General features: G+C 41.5%; 1 protein-coding gene across 4 annotated transcripts in view; it reads left to right on the forward strand.

The window, feature by feature from the left end:
* The window catches only part of csde1 (cold shock domain containing E1, RNA-binding), a 101,174-nt gene that overhangs the window by 43,952 nt on the left and 31,473 nt on the right, over nt 1–25,749 (forward strand). For all 4 annotated transcript variants that reach the window (XM_063043644.1, XM_063043645.1, XM_063043646.1 and 1 more), the window contains 6 exons: nt 1,856–1,937; nt 2,971–3,099; nt 4,059–4,184; nt 5,102–5,314; nt 5,555–5,695; nt 7,190–7,354. In XM_063043644.1, the coding sequence (XP_062899714.1) occupies nt 1,856–1,937; nt 2,971–3,099; nt 4,059–4,184; nt 5,102–5,314; nt 5,555–5,695; nt 7,190–7,354 (856 nt within the window). The remainder of the gene's footprint in view (nt 1–1,855; nt 1,938–2,970; nt 3,100–4,058; nt 4,185–5,101; nt 5,315–5,554; nt 5,696–7,189; nt 7,355–25,749) is intronic.

Genomic DNA, 25,749 nt, shown 5'->3' on the forward strand with positions numbered 1-25,749 from the left:
AATATTCAATTCTGGGTTGAACTTGATATAAGCACATGCAGATTTTACCTTCAACTGAAATAAGACTGTATCTGTCCTTGCTGTTTGCTTGTTAAACAAGAAAAAGTTTGTGTTCAAATGTAAGAAGGTGAAAACTGCGGCAAAATATTCATAGCTTTCCTATGGATGGTAGGATACTCTTCTGGAGAGATCCAAAATTTGTCCGTGGCAGGTTAGTAAATCTCACCTTGAGTGTACAATCAGGCTGCAGCTCAAAGTTCTTCCTTTTCTCTCAAAGTCATGTTCTCAGGCTAAGCAGGAGATTCAGAGAAAGGGTCCCACACCCAGTCATACACTTGCATTGAAAGAAGGAAAAATACTGTACAGTTTTGTTCTGCAGTCCTTCCAGGTGGCTTTCAATAAGATTTGAAACTTTCTGATATCCTTCCTCGCTCTCAAGCCCAAGCAGCAATGGGAACATTTCAAGATTTTTTCCAAAGTTTCTTTTTAGATCCAAGAATCTTGTTACTTGAAGTCAAAACATTTTCTTGCAGAGAGTTGTTTCACCTGGTACATATGATGAAAACTGTCTGCCAGGTAGGCTAGTTTCTGCAGCCATTCCATCTTCAGCAAAATCTGGTCTGTTCTTTTACTGAAACTACTGCAATCCTCCTCTCAGCTCAACTACCCTGTTGAGAACTCCTCCTCTGCTAAGCTACTGGATTTCTGTATGTAGTAGGAGTATGGTGTGCTCTTTGTCCATGTTTTCAGTATTTAAACATTCTCGAATGAACTGGTCTGTTAACCATTTTTGTAGCATCATCCAGAACCTTCTGCATTTCATCTCCAAGGGTATTTGATATCAGCAACTCTCTGTGAAGAAACCAGTGTGTTGTGACAAAGTCAGGATTTTTTTTAAACAAGAGAAATGAAACCTCTTATGGAGCCAACCATTAATGAAGTACCATCAGTACAGAGCCAACAGTTCCTCCAAGATAGACATGTTTCCAGATAGGAAGACAAAACATTAAATATCTTGGCCTTTGCTTTTATTTGGCAGCTTTTGCAGCAGTAATATATTTTTCTTGAATTTCACCATCATTCACAAATCTTACAAATGCTACAACGTGACAGTTATTGGTGAAATCTGTTGACTCATCAATCTGGATAATTCGGGAGGGAGAGGCTGATGACACAGCCCAAGTTGGGTGAAGCCATTCACTGCTCGGAAAATACACTTCACGCTCTTCATCAGCTTACCATCCTCGCCTCTGTGCACCACAGCACTCACCAGTTATCAACAGCCTTGCCTGTCTCATGTTGAAAACTGTGAGAATGGACTCAACCAAATAAACACCATCCTACTGCACAGTGCCATACTAGGCTGGGAGACCACTGCCCACCACTGCAAATGCTCAAAACAATGTTTATTTTAATCACAATCTATCACAGAACCCTGGTTGAGAAACTCTGCTTTAACTTGTCTGCAGAAGAGTAATGTTGAAATAAATTTTCATTATTGGAATACTTATCACAGCATCATTGAGGGGGTTTAACTGTATTCAAAGAAACAGATTGCAGTTCTAATATTCCTTGAATGTATGGATATAATTTAACAAGTACAAATGGGATTTCCATTTCTTGTGATAAACTGTTTATTCAGCAAGTTCTGGCCCAGGTGTTGTCATTGTTCAGCTGCTCACCAATTGAAGTGGCCCAAATTTTACAGGTTACTTGTGGATGTTTTCTGCATACATTGAATCAATTTTTGATAATTGAGTAAGAAATAAGCAGAAGTTGGCCACTCAGCTTCTCACTAAATTTAGTTCAGTAATGTACATGATCTCTGCTAACTACAGATCATTGTATTTCTCAGTACTGGTGCTGTAAATGCTCACAATATTGTACTGGTGAAGAAGAAACAGGGCCGATGTCAAGGAGTAGTTTGTGCTATGAAGGTATGTTTCCCATTTATACTGGAGGAGATGCATGCAATGTTTTTACGGAAAGCTGGAAATTTTCCATTGAAAGGAAGATGGCAGATTTGTTTATTTTTCCTAACTAAAAAATTTACAGGGGCAAAAGTAACACAATTTGTTCTTGAAAAAAATCAAGAATGGTTGATCTTATCTGAATCTGGGGAAAATTTGGATGCATTTAATATTCTAAATGTATATTTGCTTAAATATTAAAAAGTTAAGAGTCAAGTTTTGGATATAAGAAATGGAAAAAGTAGGATGTTACCTGTGGAGCCTCCTCTAGTCATTTGGATCATGTTTTATTTTAATCTTGAATCCACTTTCATATTCAGTCCCAGTGTTCAAATTTCCTGGATTTTGGGAAGGTTGGGGAAAATCTCACGCTGAAGATATTCTGCTGTTTCTTTAATATTCTAAGACCTGTTTTGTTTTGGGGGCGGGGGCGGGAGCTAAATTGTCTGTTCCTGGCAGTAACCATTTTATTTGAAAAGATGTTTCAGAAGTGCATGATGGATTCTTGAATTATAACCAGTGACCACTGGAACAAGTTACTTTGCTTAAGCCTTTTTGATCATTCAGATGATCATGTCCAGTCAGTGTCCTCTAATTCCCTGAAGAAAGTTACCAGATCTAAAAACTGTAGATACAAAATGCCTTTTAAAAATTATCCTACATCTTATTCATTTGAAGTCATTTCAAATTGAGTTATGAAATACTGTAAATGTTATATCAGAAACCTAATTTTTAGCTCATTCCCATCTTATTTCTTTCTCACTTTAAAAATGAAAATCGAGTGTGTATCAGAGAGCATGCAAATAGAAGGCATCTTTTCTGTATTTGGCTAAATTTTTATAGCATGGGCAAATGGTTATGCTATTGCAGGTGTCTGCTTGTCAAGAAAGGATAATTATTGCATTTATTGTTAAGCCAACATAATTGAATCAAAACATTGTTACATGTTTAATCTAAAGATCTTGTATGTGTTAACAATATTGTTTACTGAAATTCCCAGGAAGCATTTGGATTCATTGAAAGAGGTGACCTTGTGAAAGAGATCTTCTTCCATTATAGTGAATTCAAAGGAAATCTGGACACATTGCAGCCAGGGGATGATGTGGAGTTCACTATCAAAGAAAGAAATGTAAGTAGTATTTAAAATGCAAAAAAAACTATAAGGTACCTGCACGTTTGGCTGGTTAATCCACAGAAGCTGTACTTTCTGGGATTCAATGAAGATACTCTTTCAAGAAACAACACTATTTCAGTGTGCTTACTCTGAGACTATGCTAAGGTAGTTAATTGGTGTAAGACAGATTGTGGTAAAAGTTTTTTTTGGAAAACTGGAAGGGAACAAGCATTGCGCTATTTCTGAACTCCAGTTCAACCAACTTGATTGCCCAGTATATCTATTAAGTTGCTGAAGTTGCAAAAGGACTTCCACCCATGTTCCATGGGTTTCAAGTGAAATATTAGTTTGACCCACTTTATTGCTTTAGTGGAATGATCAACCTGGGCATTCAATATTTGGTAATTCATTCTGCATGATGGCAATAGTAGACTTCAGAATGCTTGGATTATTCTGCCTGCATTCATTTGCCTCTATTAAAATGTATTGTTTAAATTTCTTTCTAAAGTAAGCTGAGAGCAGTATATCTGCTTTCCTATTTGTAATCCACTCCAAGCCATGTCTATTGAGCATTAATCTAGGTAAACATTAAGTTACCATAATGCATTTAAGTGGCGTGTACTACTGAAGGTGCAGTAATGTGACTAATTTCTGTAATAATCAGAGCCATCTGGGTTATGTGGTGTCTAGTTACAAAAGATTTCAGATTTGCTATTACAACCATCTTAAAGGGGTAGGATAATTATGATTTTGTGAGCAATTAGCATTTGTGGATATCCTAAAAAATGTATGTGTTTCATGATGCTCTTGCTGGTCGGAAGATAGCTTTAATTATTAGAATGTTTCTAAGTTTTTTCTTCACCTTGATGAGCTGCCAGTATAGAGTTAGTACAAAGTGTTAAGTGCTCTCAGTTAGTAAACTTGAGCTTTAATAAAAAGACAATGGTCTAGTGATTTTTTCCTCCCTCCGCTAGGGAAAAGAAGTTGCCACTGAAGTAAAACTGTTACCCCAAGGAACTGTTATATTTGAAGATGTTAGTATTGAACAGTTTGATGGAACTGTCACCAAAGTTATTCCAAAAGTATCCAGTAAAACCCAGGTAAACCGTGTACAATTTCACTATTTCAAACATTCATGTACATGTTTTTAAATACATAGTTGTATGATGTAGTAACAAGTGTTCTCTGTGGCAGAAGTATGGCAAATTTGCTGTTATACATTTTTATTTTTTATGTGTGTTGCTTGAATTTCCAGCATCTACAGATTTCCTCGTGTTTGCAGTTATACAATATATTACTGTTTATCATGTTAAATATTTGGTAATTAGCAAAACTAAATATTTTAACAAAAATGACATTAACAATTTTTTCAATAAAGTTGGAGATGGGAAAGTGAGAAATGTGCTGAAAAGTACAATAATAATTCTGTATGCCAGTATGTAATGGCTGAACAAATGACAGTAAATTTCAACAAATAACAGTACATTTGAAACTTAAATATAAGGAAATGAATTGTATAAACTATCCATCAGGTATGGAGTAATCATGGCTAATCTTGGTCAAAATCTTACTTGCTTTGAAGTTTCTAACTGAGAAATGGAATTTATTGTGGATTAATGCCATTAGGTGGTGTTGAAAAGGCATCGTCAGTTAGTCACTCACTGATAATAGCAGTAATTGTTAATGCTATCATTGGTTTCAACTGCTTAGTTTGTGGGGTCATGTGACTGTGGGGTCATGTGACAGTGGTATCAAAATATTCGAACATTAATGAAATAAGTGCAAACAAATGAGTAAAACCACAAAATATTCCAGTACGTATATAAACATCCTTTTGCAAGTAATTGGTCCATAGACAATTCTAGTTACTGATAGCCTGGACTCTTCTCTGCAAAAATGTTTCTCTATAGTTTTGCTCAAATTACATTACTTGAGTTTGCTGTTTCTCTAATAATTACTAATGATAAGACATCTGTCACTTTTATTTACTAAGCGTTGCAACTTTTTTAAATTGTAGACTGATCCTTTGCCAGGACGTATCAAAGTAAACTTTACCATTTCCAAAGAGCTTCCCTTTGGAGATAAGGATACCAGATCTAAAGTTACTCTATTAGAAGGTGACCATGTCAGGTTTAATATCTCTACTGATCGACGTGACAAATTAGAACGTGCTACAAATATTGAAATTCTGACTGATTCGTTTGAGTTAACTGGAGAAACTAGAGAAATGGTAAGTTTAAAATCTTTTTAACAATTAATACAAGTAACCTGTTAAAATACATCTAATTATTAATGACCTTAAAAGCACTGGTGGTTTGGAAGGGGTGGTAAATGATGATGGGCGTAACATTGGGAGCACAAGTATAGATGAGAAGTTTATCGATGAACTAAAAATACTTAAATAGCACTGAAAGTATTTATAATTGTGTATTCTTTCCCTGATGAGTTACAGGTTCTCTTGTTTTTATAGGGTGTGATTGCAGCTATGCGCGATGGATTTGGTTTCATTAAATGTGTAGATCGCGATACTCGAATGTTCTTCCACTTTAGTGAGATCATGGATAGTCTGCAGCTTCACATCTCGGATGAGGTTGAATTCACTGTTGTCCCTGTAAGTGATTTAGTTTTTGTATTAAGTGTTTTTATTAGAATCTAAGTTGTTAGCTGATAAAGGAGCAACATCCCTGTCCTCTAATTCTTGGTTTGTTGAACACACTGTGTAAAGGTAATTTACACTGAAATTGCCTGTGTTAACATTGAAAGTTAGTTTGATAACACATTCAATGAGCTTAACTGCCATGTTAACCAACATGGTACTTTATGTGCAATACTACTTAACTTTGGGTTCATTTGGAGGAATGCTAGTTCTGATAAATGTGGAATGGTGCAGTTGATTGACTGAACTTATTGTTGGTTTCTTAATTTAGCTTCTGACAATGGAGCATCTTGGCTGTCAGAAAGAATGGTATCCCAGGGATCACAAAGTCCTTTACTAAAGAAAAAAATGTGAATGCAGTGGAGATGTTTTTTTTTGGGGGGGGGGTTCAATGCAAATGAACAAAAGTTTGAAATTTTTAATGATAGCAAGTTGCTTGAGGCAGACATTTTCTATAGTTTTATCCTTGTCCACTAAATTTACCACTAGTCATTCATTGTTTTAAGTTAATGAAAGGGTAAGATTTACCTTGATACAAGAAAACTGACCTACAGTGAAGTAACAGCATTATGCCAAGATTGTCAGATGTGTGTTAAAAATGTAAAAGACTAGTCTTGGATTATGCATCAATACTCAGATTATTAGAGGTATGTTTGGGGACTTTACATGGTTCTCTGGGTAGATGATCAACTGTAAGAATGAAGATGCAAGATTGGAAACAGGTTTCAGTATTACTTGGTAGAATGCATCTAGTTAGTGATTACCAAGATGCAGACATATTTGCTAGAAATGTGCATAAATTGTGGGACTGTATCACCACAGTTCAACCACCTACCCAGAAATTGACCAGTATTTAATATTCGTGACATGAGTCAAGACCCCTCAACCTGAGGTCAACCATTTGTGATCACTTTGGCTTTTCACTAGCTACATTACCATGGAATTCATAAGCCAGTAATTGAGCAAGTGTAGGACTTCAGTGCAAGATTAAAGAGGAAGCTTATTTTTAGCTGAGTTTTGGCTTAATTTCACAGCAATTAGGGGCTTGGGGCTATGTCACCTAGGTGTGGTATGCATTTGAGGAATGATCTCGATAATCATTTGAAGTTGTGTTACTAAGGATTATTGGTAAATGATTCTAGACTTTTAAACTATAAATCATACTTTTAACACAGATGGTGTTTGAATCCTAGGCGGTTTTAAATGTAGGAGGGACAGGAAGGCAATAGACCTGCAAAATAAAGCTTAGTCTTTCTGCTTGAATGGTGCTGGAAGATGAAAGCTTTCACATTTATGGCACTTTTAATCAGACCAGTATTCACATTATTTCTTAATTAAGATAACTTTCAAAATATTTAGTCTGTAGATTACACAGTAAATTTGTATAGCAGTACATTCCTTGTGTCTTTGTTTTATTTGTGAAATTTTCATGTGTTTATTTTTCCTAAGGACGTTCTTTCAGCTCAAAGGAATCATGCAATCCGTATTAAAAAGCTTCCAAAAGGGACGGTGTCATTTCACACACAGTCTGAGCAGCGTTACTTTGGAATTGTGGAGAAAGAAGCTACCGGTTCAGTATCCAAGTCCACTAGCCCTGTTAAGAGTAAAGAAAAGGTAACATCAATCAAAGGAGTGTGCAAATATTGAGCACTATTTGGCTGGACTTGTACAAGTTTGGGATAATGGTTCTATAAACATTTTAAGGTGCCTTGTGGAATTGAAGAGAAGTTTAATTCTATACCTAAAATGATTACAGTATGAATGTACAGTACTTTGAAATATATTTATAAGTACCCTGATCAGCATTTTCAAAGTAAATTTTCTCGTGGGTCAATATAGAGGTAACGGTCATATTTTAAAACCAAAAGATTTGAATGTGAAATGAGAAGTTTTTAATCATGAACTGTAATATAACATTCAAAATGTAGAAGTTAATTCAGTGTCATTTTCAAAGGGATGGGAACTTGAGCAATTTAGAATTGCGGATAAGAAAGCAATGGTATGAAACTACATGGCTTGCATTTCAGTTCGGAGATCTAATGCTGTTCATCTGTATTGCAGATAAGTCTGAATGACTTGTTAAAAGGCTTGAATTTTGGGACAATCTAAATACATGATATTTTTATAGCTACTGGAGCCCAGAGTTTGTTAGTGTGCAGTTGTCTAGTCTTCTATAGCCTCCAACGATACCCACTAATGGATTCACACACAAAATACTGGAGGAACTCGGCAAGTAAGTGAGCTTCTGTGAAGGGGAATAAACAGTTGACATTTTGGGTTGACGTCCTTAATCAGAACTAGAAAGTAAGGGGGTCTAAGCCAGATTAAAAAGGTAGAGAGGGGAAGGAGTGCAGTCTGGCAAAATGATGGGTGAGGGAGAAGGTGGGTAGGGAAGGGGGATGAAGAAAGAAGCTGGGGTGATAGGTGGAAGGAGTCAAGGCCTGAGAAATCTAAGATGATCATTGATCAGAAGAATGGGCAGGTGAGGAGAAACAGCAGATGATACGGTAATCAGAATGGGGAATAGAAAGAGAAGGGGGAGTAATAACTGGAAATTGGAGAAATCTGTGCTCATGCCATGTTGGAGACTACCCAGATGGAATCCGAAAGGTGGTTCGCCCAACCTAAGTGCAGTCTCATTTTGCCCAAAGCCTCAAAGTGCTTTAGTGAAGAAATAGAAACATAGAAAACCTACAGCACAATACAGGCCCTTCGGCCCACAAAGTTGTGCCGAACATGTCCCTACCTTAGAAATTACTGGGGTTACCCATAGCCCTTTTTTTTTTTTTAGCTCCATGTATCTATCCAGAAGTCTTTTAAAAGACCCTGTCATATCTGCCTCCACCACTGTTGCTGGCAGCCTATTCCACTCACTCACCACTCTCTGCGTGTTTTTAAAAAAAACAACAACTTGCCCCTGACATCTCCTCTGTACCTACTCCCAAGCACCTTAAACCTGTGCCCTCTTGTGGCAGCCATTTCAGCCCTGGGGAAAAGCCTCTGATTATCCACACAATCTTGTGTCTTGTCAGAGGTCTTGTACACGTCTGTCAGGTCGCCACTCATCATCTTGTACACCTCTGTCAGATCACCTCTCATCCTCCACCGCCCCAAGGAGAAAAGGCGGAGTTCACTCAACCTATTTTCATAAGGCATACTGCCCAATCCAGGCAACATCCTTATAAACCTTCTCCACACTCTTTCTACATTTTCTACATCCTTCCTGTAGTGGGGCGACAAGAACTGAGCACAGTACTCCAAGTGGAGTCTGACCAGGGTCCTATATAGCTGCAACATTACCTCTCAGCTCCTAAATTCAATTCCACGATTGATGAAGACCAATACACAGTATGCCGCCTTAACCACAGAGTCAACCTGCACTGCTGCTTTGAGCGTCCTATGGACTTGGACCCCAAGATCGCTCTGATCCTCCACACTGCCAAGAGTCTTACCATTAATACTATAGTCTGCCATCATATTTGACCTACCAAAATGAACCACTTCACACTTATTTGGGTTGAACTCCATCTGCCACTTCTCAGCCCAGTTTTGCATCCTATCAATGTCCTGCTGTAACTTCTGACAGCCCTCCACACTATTCACAACACCCCCAACCTTTGTGTCATCAGCAAATTTACTAACCCATCCCTCCACTTCGCATCCAGGTCATTTATAAAAATCATGAAGAGTAAGCGTCCCAGAACAGATCCCTGAGGCACACCACTGGTCACTGACCTCCATGCAGAATATGATCCGTCTACAACCCCTCTTTGCCTTCTGTGGGAAAGCCATTTTTAGATTCACAAAACAATGTCCCCTTGGATCCCATGCCTCCTTACTTTCTCAATAACCCCAGGAAGGAAGAAGGAAGTCTGAGAGTCGGAGTGGGAGTGCGGAGGAAGACATTTTTGAAATTTTCGGGTTTTTTTTCTCCAACGGCATTCAGAGAGGCGGGACTGCGCAGGCGTGTGATGTTGGGCAGTGCAGCGCGGCAGATTTAAAAGGGCAGAAATCCTGCTTCGGGTTTGATTCGAAGAAGGAAGTCTGAGAGTCGGAGCGGGAGTGCGGAGGAAGACATTTTTGAAATTTTCGTTTTTTTTTTCTCCAACGGCGTTCAGAGAGGCGGGACTGCGCAGGCGTGTGACGTTGGGCAGTGCAGCGCGGCAGATTTAAAGGAAACAGAGCCTCATACAGTGGGCAGCGGAGTTTGCGGGTGGCAGAGTGAGCCGGGAGCACAGTGAAGACTTAAGGGCTTCGGCTCAACGGCCTTAGGCGGGAACGAGCGAGGCGAGGAAGGTTTGGTATTCATTTTTTGTTGTTATTTGAGGAGAGGGGCAGTATAAGTATCAGGGCAGTTTGTTGTTCTCGGTGTCGGATGTGGGAGGCCCTGGAGTCTCCAAGCCTCCCGGACGTCTACATCTGCGCCAAGTGCATCAAGATGCAGCTCCTAAGGGACCGCGTTACGGAACTGGAGCTTCAGCTCGATGACCTTCGTCTGGTCAGGGAGGATGAGGAGTTGATAGGAGTTACAGGCTGGTGGTCACATCGGGGCCGCGGGAGGCAGACAAGTGGGTCACGGTTAGGAGGGGGAAGGGGAAGAGTCAGGTAATAGTACCCCGGTGGCTGTGCCCCTTAACAATAGGTACTCCTGTTTGAGTACTGTTGGGGGGGACAGCTTACCCGGGGGAAGCGACAGTGGCCGTGCCTCCGGCACAGAGTCTGGCCCTGTAGCTCAGAAGGGTAGGGCAAGGAAGAGGAGGGCAGTTGTGATAGGGGACTCGATAGTAAGGGGGTCAGATAGGCGATTCTGTGGACGCAGTCCAGAGACCCGGATGGTAATTTGCCTCCCTGGTGCCAGGGTCCGGGGTATTTCTGATCGTGTCCAAGATATCCTGAAGTGGGAGGGTGAGGAGCCAGAGGTCGTGGTACATATAGGTACCAATGACATAGGTAGGAAGAGGTCCTGAGAGGAGAATATAGGGAGCTAGGAAGGGAGTTGAGAAAAAGGACTGCAAAGGTAGTAATCTCGGGATTACTGCCTGTGCCACGCGACAGTGAGAGTAGGAATGCGATGAGGTGGAGGATAAATGCGTGGCTGAGGGATTGGAGCAGGAGGCAGGGATTCAAGTTTTTGGATCATTGGGACCTCTTTTGGTGCAGGCGTGACCTGTACAAAAAGAACGGGTTACACTTGAATCCTAGGGGGACCAATATCCTGGCAGGGAGATTAGCGAGGGCTACTGTGGTGACTTTAAACTAGAATGGTTGGGGGGTGGGAATCAAATTAAAGAGGCTAGGCGAGAGGAGGTTAGTTCACAACAGGGGGATGGGAACCAGTGCAGAGAGACAGAGGGGTGTAAAGTGAGGGTAGAAGCAAAAAGTACAACGGAGAAAAGTAAAAGTGGCAGGCCGACAAATCCAGGGCAAGCATCAAAAAGGACCACTTTTCAACATAATTGTATAAGGGCTAAGAGAGTTGTAAAAGAGCGCCTGAAGGCTTTGTGTGTCAATGCAAGGAGCATTTGTAACAAGGTGGATGAATTGAAAGTGCAGATTGTTATTAATGATTATGATATAGTTGGGATCACAGAGACATGGCTCCAGGGTGACCAAGGATGGGAGCTCAACGTTCAGGGATATTCAGTATTCAGGAGGGATAGACATGAAAGAAAAGGAGGTGGGGTGGCGTTGCTGGTTAAAGATGAGATTAACGCAATAAAAAGGAAGGACATAAGCCGGGAAGATGTGGAATCGATATGGGTAGAGCTGCATAACACTAAGGGGCAGAAAACGTTGGTGGGAGTTGTGTACAAGCCACCTAACAGTAGTAGTGAGGTCGGAGATGGTATTAAACAGGAAATTAGAAATGTGTGCAATAGGGGAACAGCAGTTATAGTGGGTGACTTCAATCTACATGTAGATTGGGTGAACCAAATTGGTAAAGGTGCTGAGGAAGAGATTTCTTGGAATGTATGCGGGATGGTTTTTTGAACCAACATGTGGAGGAACCAACTAGAGAGCAGGCTATTCTAGACTGGGTTTTGAGCAATGAGGAAGGGTTAATTAGCAATCTTGTCGTGAGAGGCCCCTTGGGTAAGAGTGACCATAATATGGTGGAATTCTTCATTAAGATGGAGAGTGACATAGTTAATTCAGAAACAAAGGTTCTGAACTAAGAGGGGTAACTTTGAAGGTATGAGACGTGAATTAGCTAAGATAGACTGGCAAATGACACTTAAAGGATTGACGGTGGATATGCAATGGCAAGCATTTAAAGGGTGCATGGATGAACTACAACAATTGTTCATCCCAGTTTGGCAAAAGAATAAATCAAGGAAGGTAGTGCACCCGTGGCTGACGAGAGAAATTAGGGATAGTATCAATTCCAAAGAAGAAGCATACAAATTAGCCAGAAAAAGTGGCTCACCTGAGGACTGGGAGAAATACAGAGTTCAGCAGAGGAGGACAAAGGGCTTAATTAGGAAGGGGAAAAAAGATTGAGAGAAAACTGGCAGGGAACATAAAAACTGACTGTAAAAGCTTTTATAGATATGTAAAAAGGAAAAGACTGGTAAAGACAAATGTAGGTCCCCTACAGACAGAAACAGGTGAATTGATTATGGGGAGCAGGGACTTGGCAGACCAATTGAATAATTACTTTGGTTCTGTCTTCACGAAGGAAATAATCTTCCAGAAATAGTAGGGGACAGAGGGTCCAGTGAGATGGAGGAACTGAGCGAAATACATGTTAGTAGGGAAGTGGTGTTAGGTAAATTGAAGGGATTAAAGGCAGATAAATCCCCAGGGCCAGATGGTCTGCATCCCAGAGTGCTTAAGGAAGTAGCCCAAGAAATAGTGGATGCATTAGTGATAATTTTTCAAAACTTGTTAGATTCTGGACTAGTTCCTGAGGATTGGAGGGTGGCTAATGTAACCCCACTTTTTAAAAAAGGAGGGAGAGAGAAACCGGGGAATTATAAACCAGTTAGCCTAACGTCAGTGGTGGGGAAACTGCTGGAGTCAGTTATCAAAGATGTGATAACAGCACATTTGGAAAGCGGTGAAATGATCGGACAAAGTCAGCATGGATTTGTGAAAGGAAAATCATGTCTGACGAATCTCATAGAATTTTTTGAGGATGTAACTAGTAGAGTGGATAAGGGAGAACCAGTGGATGTGGTATATTTGGATTTTCAAAAGGCTTTTGACAAGGTCCCACACAGGAGATTAGTGTGCAAACTTAAAGCACACGGTATTGGGGGTAAGGTATTGATGTGGATAGAGAATTGGTTAGCAGACAGGAAGCAAAGGGTGGGAGTAAACGGGACCTTTTCAGAATGGCAGGCAGTGACCAGTGGGTTACCGCAAGGCTCAGTGCTGGGACCCCAGTTGTTTACAATATATATTAATGACTTGGATGAGGGAATTAAATGCAGCATCTCCAAGTTTGCGGATGACACGAAGCTGGGCGGCAGTGTTAGCTGTGAGGAGGATGCAGAGTGACTTGGATAGGTTGGGTGAGTGGGAAAATTCATGGCAGATGCAATTTAATGTGGATAAATGTGAAGTTATCCACTTTGGTGGCAAAAATAAGAAAACAGATTATTATCTGAATGGTGGCCGATTAGGAAAAGGGGAGGTGCAGCGAGACCTGGGTGTCATTATACACCAGTCATTGAAAGTGGGCATGCAGGTACAGCAGGCGGTGAAAAAGGCGAATGGTATGCTGGCATTTATAGCGAGAGGATTCGAGTACAGGAGCAGGGAGGTACTACTGCAGTTGTGCAAGGCCTTGGTGAGACCACACCTGGATTATTGTGTGCAGTTTTGGTCCCCTAATCTGAGGAAAGACATCCTTGCCATAGAGGGAGTACAAAGAAGGTTCACCAGATTGATTCCTGGGATGGCAGGACTTTCATATGAAGAAAGACTGGATGAACTAGGCTTGTACTCTTTGGAATTTAGAAGATTGAGGGGGGGATCTGATTGAAATGTATAAAATCCTAAAGGGATTGGACAGGCTAGATGCAGGAAGATTGTTCCTGATGTTGGGGAAGTCCAGAAAGAGGGGTCACAGTTTGAGGATAAAGGGGAAGCCTTTTAGGACTGAGATTAGGGAAAACTTCTTCACACAGAGAGTGGTGAATCTGTGGAATTGTCTGCCACGGGAAACAGTTGAGGCCGGTTCATTGGCTATATTTAAAAGGGAGTTAGATATGGCCCTTGTGGCTACGGGGATCAGGGGGTATGGAGGGAAGGCTGGTGCAGGTTTCTGAGTTGGATGATCAGCCATGATCATAATAAATGGTGCAGGCTCGAAGGGCCGAATGGCCTACTCCTGCACCTATTTTCTATGTTTCTAACCCTTGCATGGGATACCTTATCAAATGCCTTGCTAAAATCCATACACACTACATCTACTGCTCTTCCTTCATCAATGTGTTTAGTCACATGCTCAAAAAATTCAATCTGGCTCATATGGCACAACTTGCCCTTGACAAAGCCATGCTGTCGATTCCTAATCATATTATACCTCTCTAAATGTTCATAAATCCTGCCTCTCAGGATCTTCTCTATCAACTTACCAACCACTGAAGTAGGACTCACTGGTCTATAATTTCCTGGGCTATCTCTACTCCCTTTCTTGAATAAGGGAACAACATCTGCAGCCCAATCCTCTGGAATCTCTCACGTCCCCGTTGATGATGCAAAGATCGTTGTCAGAGGCTCAGCAATCTCCTCCCTCACCTCCCACAGTAGCCTGGGGTACATCTCATCTGGTCCCAGTGACTTATTCAACTTGATGCTTTCCTAAAGCTCCAGCACATCTTCTTTCATAATATCTACATGCTCAAGCTTTTCAATCCGCTGCAAGTCATCACTAATCATCAAGATCCTTTTCCATGGTGAATACTGAAGTAAAGTACAGTCGGCCCTCCTTATCCGCGAGTTCCGCATGTGCGAATTCCCTGAACAATGCAGTATAACAACTATTTTACATAGCATTTACATTGTATTAGGTATTATAAGTAATCTGGAGATGATGTGTTTGGGATCGAAAAAAAACGCAAGTTCTCTTACTAAGTAAGTCGGAACAGGTACATCCGGTATTATGTAGCGTCAATTAGTCAAACGTTTGTCTTAGTTTTACCTTTCTATGCATATAAAATACTTAAGCGTTATGTTTCAGCACTGGGCTTGGGAACTTCCGTTCCCTAGTTCGATCCAGTGACAGATCGCTCCCGAGTGTACTGTCCATCTCTGCCGGGTTGATGTGGAGGATCAAAAACCCAAAACTCAGTAATTAAACCACTGCGTTGCTTAGTAATAATTGTAGCTTTAATCGGGCTGGGCCTTTCTCGTTTTATCCTTTAAAGTTGTTCCAATCATTGACTGACTGTAGCCTAATGCTTTTCCAATGACGGATGGCATTTCACCTCTTTCCGATCACTTTATTATTTCCAGTTTATTTTAAATCGTGATTATTTTCGTGAACAGAAACACTGCGGATTCAGAGCTCCGCCATCGGGTCCTAATGCTGACCGCACTGAGACAGGTTAAATAAGGTCCGGGGTTGCGCTGGGTCCTAAGGTCCAGAGGGGTCCCAGAACCAATCCCTCGCGGATAAGGGCCGACTGTATTCATTAAGTACCTCTGCTATTTCCTCCAGTTCTATACACACTTTCCCACTCTCACACTTGATAGGTCCTATTCTTTCACATCTTATCCTCTTGCTCTTCACATACTTGTAGAATGCCTTTGGGGTTTTCCTTCATCCTGCCTGACAAGGCCTTCTCATTGCCCCTTCTGGCTCTCCTAATTTCTTCCTTAAGTTCCTTCCTGTTAGCCTTATAATCTTCTAGATCTCTAATATTACCTAGCTCTCTGAACCTTTCGTAAGCTTTTCTTCTTGAGTAGATTTATTACAGCCTTTGTACACCGCGGTTCCTGTACCCTACCATAACTTCCCGGTCTCATTGGAATGTACCTATGCAGAACCCCACACAAATATCCCCTGAACATTTGCCACATTTCCTCTGTACCTTTTCCTGAGAACATCTGTTCCCAATTTAAGCTTCCAAGTCCCTGCCTGAAAGCCTCATAATTCCCCTTACCCCAATTAAACACTTCTCTAACTTGTCTGTTCCTATCTCCAATGCTGTTGTAGAGGAGGTAGAATTATGATCACTATCTCCAAAATGCTCTCCCACTGAGAGATCTGACACCTGACCAGGTACATTTTCCAATACCAAATCAAGTGTAGTCTCTCCTCTTGTAGGCTTATCTACATATTGTGTCAAGAAATCTTCCTGAACACACCTAACAGACTCCACCCCATCCAAACCTCTTGCTCTAGGGAGATGCCAATCGATATTTGGGAAATTAAAATCTCCCACGATGACTATTATTACACCTTTACCGGATCTGTTTCCCTATCTGCTCCTCGATATCCCTGTTACTATTGGGCGGCCTGTTTAAAAAAAAACAACCCAGTAAAGTTATTGACCTCTTGCTGTTCCTAACCTGTACCCACAGAGACTCCATGACGTCTACCTTTTCTGCTGCCGTGACACTATCTCTCATCAACAGTGCCACACCCCCACCTCTTTTGCTTCACTCCCTGTCTGTTCTGAAACATCTAAAACCTGACACTTGAAGTAACCATTCCTGACCCTGAGTCACCCAGGTCTCTGTAATGGCCACCACATCATAGCTCCAAGTACTGATCCACGCTCTAAGCTCATCTGCTTTGTTCACAATACTCCTTGCGTTTAAATCGACCCATCTCAAACCGTCGGTCTGAGCGTGCCCCTTCTTTATCACTTGCCTATCCTCCCTCGCGCTGTCTCCAAACTTCCTCTATTTGTGAGCCAACCTCCTCTTCTCCAGTCTCTTCAGTTTGGTTCCCACCCCCAACAATTCTAGTTTAAACTCTTCCCCAGTAGCCTTAGCAAACCTCCCAGCCAGGATATTGGTCCCCCTGGGATTCAAGTGCAACCTGTCCTTTTTGTGCAGGTCACACCTGCCCCAGAAGAGGTCCCAATGATCCAGAAATCTGAATCCCTGCCCCCTGCTCCAATCCCTCAGCCACGCATTTATCCTCCACCCCATTCTATTCCTATACTCACTGTCACGTGGCACAGGCAGTAATCCCGAGATTACTACCTTTGCGGTCCTGCTTCTCAACTTCCTCCCTAACTCCCTCTAGTCTATTTTCAGGACCTCTTCCCTTTTCCTGCTTCTGTAATTGCTGCCAATATGTACCACGGCCTCTGGCTGTTCTCCCTCCCACTACAGGATATAGTGGACACGATCAGAAACATCCCAGACCCTGGCACCTGGGAGGCAAACTACCATCTGAGTTTCTTTCCTACGTCCACAGAATCACCTTTCTGAGCCGCAGTGCCAGATTCTGTGTAGGCTGTTGTTCCCTCCCCCTCAATAGTACTCAAACAGGAGTACATATTGTCATGGGGTACAGCCATAGAACTACTCTCTAGTATCTGACTCTTCCCCCTTTCCTCTCCTGACTGTTATCCACTCGTTTGTCTCCCATGTGAGCACCTGCCTATATCTCTTTTCTATCACCTCCTCGCTCTCCCTGACCAGACGAAGGTCATCGAGCTGCGACTCCAGTTCCCTAACTCAGTCCCTTAGGAGCTGCAGCTCGACACACCGGGTGCAGATATGGCCGTCCAAATAGTTGTCATACCCAAAATGTACTGGTGTTCACGTGTACTATAATCCAGGCCTTGCAAATACACTTGCAAAATGGGTTCAAGGCAACAAGTAGGATGTCGGCATGAATTCAACTTGGTGACAAAAGGGTGTACAGATTTTTTTGGGGAGAAAAGTATCCATGAAAATTTGCAAAGTTTTTGCTTTCTACTGTATTTAAACTTGGACCATCAGATTATTTGTAAAACAAAAAACTGGGGTGTTTTGAAACTGAAGTCCTGGAAATATTTTGAAGCGTTTAAGAACTTGTTAATTGAATCAGATTTATTAACATTGACATTGTAGTGAAAGATATTTTGTGGCAGCAGTACAGTGCAATAGACAAAAAATTACTATCTTGCAATAAGAATATTTTAAAGTGCAAAAAGAGGGCAGATTGTGACTTGGTGTTCATAGGTTTATAGACTATTCAGAAATCCGGTGGAGCGGAAGTGTCTGTTCATAAAAACGTAATCTTCAAGCACCTGTACCTCTTCCCTGATGTGAGACACCACCGCCTGACGAAGACTTTGATAGGAAGAGGATTGTATTGGAACTGGTTGTATTTACAACCCTGCAGCTTTTGCCAATCCTGCACATTGACTAACAACTTGACAATGCTCTCCATGGAACAGCTGTAGAAATTTGCTGGTCTTTTACATGCCAAATCTCCTCAAACGCCTCATTGCCATTGCTCTACTGCCTTAATTGCATCAATATGCTGAGCCCTCAACAGATTGTCCAGAATGAACTTACTGCTTTTCACTGCTGACCTTTTGATATGGACCGATTAGGGTTCTCCTGATTGTGTTCTTTCATTCTCTTCTCTCTCCCCCCCCCCCCCCCCCACTGAAGTCCACAAACTATCTGGAGATGTATCCAGATCTATTTGGAGATGGTGTACAAGAATAGGAAATGAAGCGGTGGATGGGGGGGTGGGGGAGCTGAACACCTACAGCCTTATTTCTTAGCTGGCAAATGTATATGGTTTTGTATTATTCTGCCATTGAGTCATTAGGATGTGCTCAAGAATACTCTCGGATTCTAATTTATCCAGGTGGTACAGGCCTTGATCTCTGCTCAACACAAATTAACTTTTCCATTGGTAACTTTCTGTTTACACCAATATGTACTGTATGGAATATTGCATTGGCAATGACATTCAACTGCTCAGCATTTGCCTTATTTGAGTTTTGGTAAAAATATTTATAACCTACACTGCAAACTCATTTTCTGTGCGTGGAGAATTCACCTTCAGGATGAGGGAAGAATGGTATTTTCATATTTGAAACCTCCGGTGGTGATTATCACTTTTAATATTATTTGCTGATCAGAAACATTTCCATGCCATTGTACTTTTCACTTCCATTACTTTCTTTTAGTATTTCAGAGTGATTAAACTGTGCTTGTTATGTAAATAAAATATTACTGGGAGGAAAGGGGTGCCAGTGGAAAAAATAATTTATCAGAGCTTGTGCAGTCTGAAATGCTGTGGACGTGGAGCTGTCCTTAATCACGAGGCCAGGCTGCTGATGTGGGGGGAAATAATTTCTGGTCAAAATCTATCTGTTACAACTGGGAAAGGGGAAGGCTGTTTTCACACTAGTATTTTTAAAGATAAGATAGTTGATCTCAACTATAAAGTTTGCTTTCAGCATCTTTTATATCAGAATCCAAAACATCTCCAGTTTTAATTTTAAATCTTTGAACCAAAATTCAGTTCTCGGATCTCGAACAGTGGGACAGATAGTTTGCCTAATGCCTAATTGGCATGGATTACACAGTTGAGACCAAAAGACTTGCTCTTCCTAGAAGGTCCTTAACATTAAGTTGATTTGGCTTGCAATAAAATTCCTATATGCTCTTGCAGTGGGTGGATAAACTAAGGCAGACGTTAATGTCCCTTCTGCTACGTCAACTCATAAATTACCTTCAGTACACATGAAAGTTGCTGGTGAATGCAGCAGGTCAGGCAGCATCTATAGGAAGAGGTACAGTCGACGTTTCGGGCCAAGACCCTTCGTCAGGACTAACTGAATGAAAAACTAGTAAGAGATTTGAAAGGGGGAGGGGGAAATCTGAAATGATAGGAGAAGACAGGAGGGGGAGGGATGGAGCCAAGAGCTGGACAGTTGATTGGCAAAAGGGATATGAGAGGATCGTGGGACAGAAGGCCGAGTGTCTATAATTTCTTCAGCTCTTCAACTTTTCGACCACACTTCCTGACAAAGGGTCTCGGCCCAAAACGTCGACTGTACCTCTTCCTATAGATGCTGCCTGACCTGCTGCGTTCACCAGCAATTTTTATGTGTGTTGCTTGAAATTCCAGCATCTGCAAATTTCCTCGTGTTTGCGTTTTTAAATTACCTTGTCAGTGATAGATTGACATACTCTTATTTGCTGAGAAGCCCCCTCGCTTCCAATCAGTTTGGCTTTTATGGTAATTCAGTGGAAGTGTACAGTCTGATTTTAAAACTGAGTTTGGCAAGTGAGCCGCACCAGAAGAGGTCCATCTATTTGGCCCAGAGAAGTTTTTATAATCGCATTTCATCGCCTTTGTGCGTCTGTGCAATCATGATTCCAATTCTGAACATGAACTTGCTGTAAACATTGTAAAATGTGGCAGCAAACATTTTATTGGCAGGGCTGATCCCTTAATGGGTCCAATTTTCCTTATTCCAGCACTGGCAGCTTTTATTTTCCTGTTCACCCTCCAGCAGCTGTCTTGGCCTTCACCTCTTCTCTTCTCTCCCCCACCTCCTGCCCCCCCCCCACACCTGGTTCTATCTCGCCCTTCCCACTTCTCTTCATAGCAGCTATCTCACCCTCCACTCAGTCCGAATACGTGTGTACAGACAACGGTTAAATTGAGGGTATTGTACATAAACTGATTCAACAGTAAGCTTGGAACAGGCTTTTCAGGTGAACTGGTCTGTGCTGACTATAACATTCTTCCTGCTTGTTCCAGATTTCTGTGTTTGGCATATAACCTTCCAAGCCCTCTCCCAACATTACCTATCCAGATGTCTCTTAAATGTTAGAATTGTCCACAGCTTGACCACTTTCTGTCACTCATTCCAGGTACTCAGTACCCTGTATAAAGTTAGCTCAGGTCTCTTAAATCTATCCTCTTGTATCCATGCCTTTCACTTTTGGACTCTGCAACCCTGGGGGAAAAACTGTCCATCTTAACCATGCCCTTCAGATTTTATAAACTTCTGAGTTCACATCATTCTCCTATGCTCCAAGGAATTGGTCTAACTGAGGATTTAACATGAATTTAAATAAAAACATTCCTCAGGGTAGCATATGAGTTAGATGTAAGCGCACCTTTACACACTAGCTAGTGCAATCTCCACAAAATTGCATTGAGGCTAGATCAACTGAAGATTTGGAAAACCCAGTTGGCTGTTGTTTGGTAAGTATTTTTAGGTTTAAGGAACCCTGGTAGAGACTGTTTTGGTTAATTATTGAGACTGGTCATCATCCAACAGCATCCTCTGAAATTCAGGTGAAATGGTAATCTCCTATTGCTATTTTCCAGTTCTATAAAATTGTTATAAAACAGCCATTCTATTCAGATGCTGTAATTGATAGAATACTTTGCCTTATAAAAGCATGTCACTAAGATCAGATTTGAACAAAATTGAGAAACCTAATTTTGGATATGTATGGTTTGTGTGATTTGCACATTAAAATTTTTAAAAAGAAAGATATTTGGATTAGTTTACTAAAGAACACTTCCTTCCTGAAGTGCCTTGCAGGCTGTTTGTCGGTAAACTTGTTTAAGAATGCAGGGTGAATAGTGTTAACCAAAGAATTATAAAGCAACTTGAGCAAAGTAATTGTTTAGAAAAAAGACAATAAACTCAAGGAACAGAGGAAAATGTCACACAAAATGCTGGAGAAGCTCAACAGGTCAAGCACCATCAATGGATAGAATAAACATTTGATGTTTCTTGCTGAAATGTCAATTGTTTATTTCTGTCCTTGGATGTTGCCTGACCTGCTGAGTTCCTCAGGCATTTTGTGTGTGATGCTCCAGTTTCCAACATCTGCAGAATCTCTTGTCAGAAGTAAAATGAAAACTTGAGCTGAAGCAAAGTAAGATGAGGTAACAACCTAAGGGTTGTTTGCATATTAAGAGTCTGCTTACTTTAGACACTGAAACTTGTGCTCCTAAGAGGGTTTTGCCTTGGATGTAATGCTTTCAAGCAAAAGTTGAAAGGATCATGGATAAAGCAGTCAGCAATTAATAAAATGCATGAGTTTTGGTAGAATTGAGTGACCTCAATCGATCTGCATGAGTGACAATTGACTTTGCTTTGTAAATGGTGTTAGCTTTGCAACTGTATTCACTGGTCAAGTGTGGTATATTCTGCCACACATTGCTTTCTCAAAGTATTGTCAGTGGTGAAGTGCTTTGAGTTGGGAGTAAGTAATTTGTATCTGAAAACCCTGCCTTTGCAGTACTCTTCATTACCCCAGCAGCAAGCATTGGTTCAGTTAACTTCAGTGGCAGTGTTATTAAGGGATAGTGGTTACATTCTATGTTGCAGCAGATGGTCATAACATGCAGCCAGTGCCAGGTAATTAAATCAAGCTGGAATGCTGTCTAAGGTATGTGAACAAGGACAAATTTGAGTTGATCAGCTGAGCACTGGTGTTATCAAGCATTCACACACCAGAACTTGAAATGATGGCAGTATTATTGATAAAGTGGTTTGAACTCAGGACAGTGGTCTGAAGAGTAGCAATGATTTTGTTGTTTGTGCTTAGACCGCAAGACATTGGAGCAGAATTAGACCATTCAGCCTATCTGGGCTGGTGGCTGATTTATCATCCCTCGTAACTCCATTCCCTTACCTATCAAGAACTGACCAACCTCCACTTTAAAAATTCTCAATGACTTGGCATTCACAGACATCCATGGCAGATAAATTCCACAGTTGCACCCAAATGTGGCTAAAGAAATTCCTCCATCTCTGTTGCAAATGGACATCCCTACATTCTGAGGCTGTGCCTTCTGGGCCTAGATTCTCCTATTAAAATGAAACAATCTCTCCACATACACTCTATCTGGGCCTTTCATTATTTAGTAGGTTTCAATGAGATCCTCCCTCATTCTTCTAAACTACAGTGAGTACAGGCCCAGAGCCATCAAACGCTCCTCTTATGTTACCACTTTTAATTCCCAGGATCATTCTCATAAACCTCTGGACCCTCTCCAATGTCGGTGCATCTTTTAGATAAAGGGGCCCAAAACTACTCAATACTCCATGCAGTCTGACCAGTGCCTTAAATCCTCAACATTACATCCTTGCACGTATATTTTAGTCCTCTTGAAATGAATGCTACCATTGCATTTACCTTCTTTGCCACCAACACATACTGCAAGTTAACCTTCAGGGAATCCTGCTCAAGGACTCCCAAGTCCCTTTGCACATCTGAGTTTTTGAATTTTCTTCTCATTTAGAAAATGGTGTACCTTTTTTTATTCTATTAGTTTATGACTTGATACTCCTTACATAATATTCAATTGGCCACTACTTTGCCCATTCTCCCAGTCTAAGTCCTTCTGAAATCTCCTTGCTTCCTAAACACAATCTGCCCCTCCATCTATCTCCATATTGTCCACAAACTTGGCTACAAAGATGTCAATTCTGTCATCCAAATCATTGATTTATAACATGAAAAGAAGTGGTCCCAACACAGACCCCTGCAGAGCAGCACTAGTCACCAGTTCCCTTTATTTCTATCTTTGCCTCCTGCCAAGTCAGCCAATCTTCCATGCTAGTATCTTTCCTGTAACACTAGGGGCTCTTAGCTTGTTAAGCAGCCTCATGTGCTGCACCTTGTCAAAGGTCTTCTGAAAATTCAAGTACACAACATCCACCGATTTCCTTTGTTTATCCTGCTTGTTATATTTCTTCAAAGAATTCCAATAGATTTGCCAGGCAAGATTTCCAGGAAACCCTGTTAACTTTGGCCTATTTTATCATGTGTTCCCTTGAGTACCCCAAAACTTCATCCTTAATAATTGACTCCAACATCTTTCCAACCACTGAAATCAAGCTAACTGGCCTGTAATTCCCTTTTTTCGGCCTCCCTCCCTTAAAGAGCAGAGCTATGTTTGCAGTTTTCCAGTCCTCCAGAATCTCGTGATTCTTGAAAGATCACTGCTAATGCCTCCACAATCTCTTCAAATATCTCTTTCAGAACCCTGGGGTATTGTCCATCTGGTCCAGGTGACTTGGCTACCTTCAGACCTTTTAGTTTCCCAAACACCACCTCTTTGGTAATAGCAACTACGCTCACTTCTGCCCCAACATTCTCAAATTTCTGTCATTTTTGTCTCTTCCCTCCATTACTATCACTCCAGTGTCATTTTCTAGTGATCAAGTATCTACTATCTACTCTCACCTCTTGCTGTTTGTATATCTGAAAAACCTTCTGGTGTCCCCTTTGATATTAGCTAGCTTACCTTCAAATTTCTTCTCTCATTATGGATTCTAGTTTCCTTCTGCAATTTTTAATGCTTCCCAATTCTCCAACTTCCCATGAATTTTTGCTGTTATATGCCCATGATGCTGTTGTGCTGTCTTTGACTTGTAAGTCACAGTTGAGTCATCCTCCTTTTAGAATACTTCACTTTGGATGTATCTATCCTGCGCCTTCTGAATTGCCCCCAGAAACTCCAGCCATTGTGGTTTGCCGTCATCCCTACTAGTGTCCCCTTCCAATCAACTTCCCCATGGCTATCACAAATTTGCCCTTTTTAACTTGCTCTTTCTATCTCCCATGGTAATTTCTATCCCACATCCTGGTAACTGTTGGGAAACCTGTATGTAACTCCTATCAATATCTTTGTCCTTGCAGTTCCTTAAATCTACCCACGTGGGTTCAACATCTTCTGATCCTTTCACCTCTTTGTAAAGATTATATTTTTTTAACAGTGCCACCTCACCTTCTGCCTACCTGCCTGTCTTTTTGTTAGTGTGTGTATACTTGGATGTTAAACTGCCAACTTATCTTTTTCCAGTCATGATTCTGATGCCCACAATGTCATACCTACCAATCTCCACCTGCGCGACAGATTCTGCCTTATTCTGAATACTGTGTGCATTCAAATATAAAACCTTCAGTCCTGTATTCATCACCCTTTTTTATTTTGACACCTTTTACACCGACTGAAACTTTGCCCTATCATCTGTTTGTCCTTCCTCAGTCTTACTACTACTACTTCTTCTTCCTTCTTCTTCCACCCTTAACTCCTGGTGGGGTTCTCGGGGCGCCGTCACGACAAGCTTTGCACCAGCTTTTTGGTGTGCTCATCATGCGGCGTGTCTTGGGCATCTGAAACCTGGCGGAGCCCAACCCTCTTCAGGTTTGACCACAGCCAATTTCCTCCAACTAGGTGGCTCGCCTTGGTCATGAACACGTGGCCATTATAGTTCATCTGAGAACCTTTCCGTCCCGGCCAGTGACTTCATCATGAAGGTCCTCCGTCCAGTGGTGCTGTGTTAACACCACCCCCTCACCTGGTTTAGCCCGCCAGCTGAAGCAGTTTACCAGGGTATGGTGCTTGGAGCCCACACGTGAGAGATTTAGGAGATGGATGAGGACCAGTGATGCCCGTCCACCATGTCTTGTAGGGAGCAGCATGCCAGACATCAAAGGTACTACCTCTATCCAGAGCCCCCATAGCCCAGTCTTACTACACTGTATAACAACTGCCTCGACCTCAGCTCTATCACTTAGATTCCCATTTCCTCTGTCAGATTATTTTAAATCCTACCCAACAGCTCTAGCAAGCCTATCCGCAACGATGTTGTTTCCCCTCAGATTCGTGTGTAGCCAGTCCTTTTTGTTAAAGTCGTACCTTCCCCAGAAGAGATCTCAATGGTGCAGGGTTTCAGATTTTTGGATCAGTTTCTCAACCACTCATTCATCTGTTATATCAGCCCACTTCCCCCCCCCCCCCCCGACTAGCACGTGGCTCTGGGAATAATTTTTAGTGATTATGACTTTGGCGATCCTGCTCTTCTCTAACTCCCTATGCTCATTGTGCAGAATCTCTTTCCCCCTTTCTACCTATGTCATTGAAGCCAATGTGCACCACTACCTCTGGCTGCTCATCCTCCCTCTTGAGAATATTGTGCAGCCACTCTTGAGACATCCTTGACCTAGCATTGGTAAGCAACACACCATCCTGGCTTCATAAGGTTCTCCCATCCTGATTCACATAATTAGGAATAGAAATAGAACAGATACAAAGGGCCAGATCAAGG

Source organism: Mobula hypostoma, chromosome 3, assembly GCF_963921235.1.
Source record: "Mobula hypostoma chromosome 3, sMobHyp1.1, whole genome shotgun sequence".
NCBI classification, from domain to species: Eukaryota; Metazoa; Chordata; class Chondrichthyes; order Myliobatiformes; family Myliobatidae; genus Mobula; species Mobula hypostoma.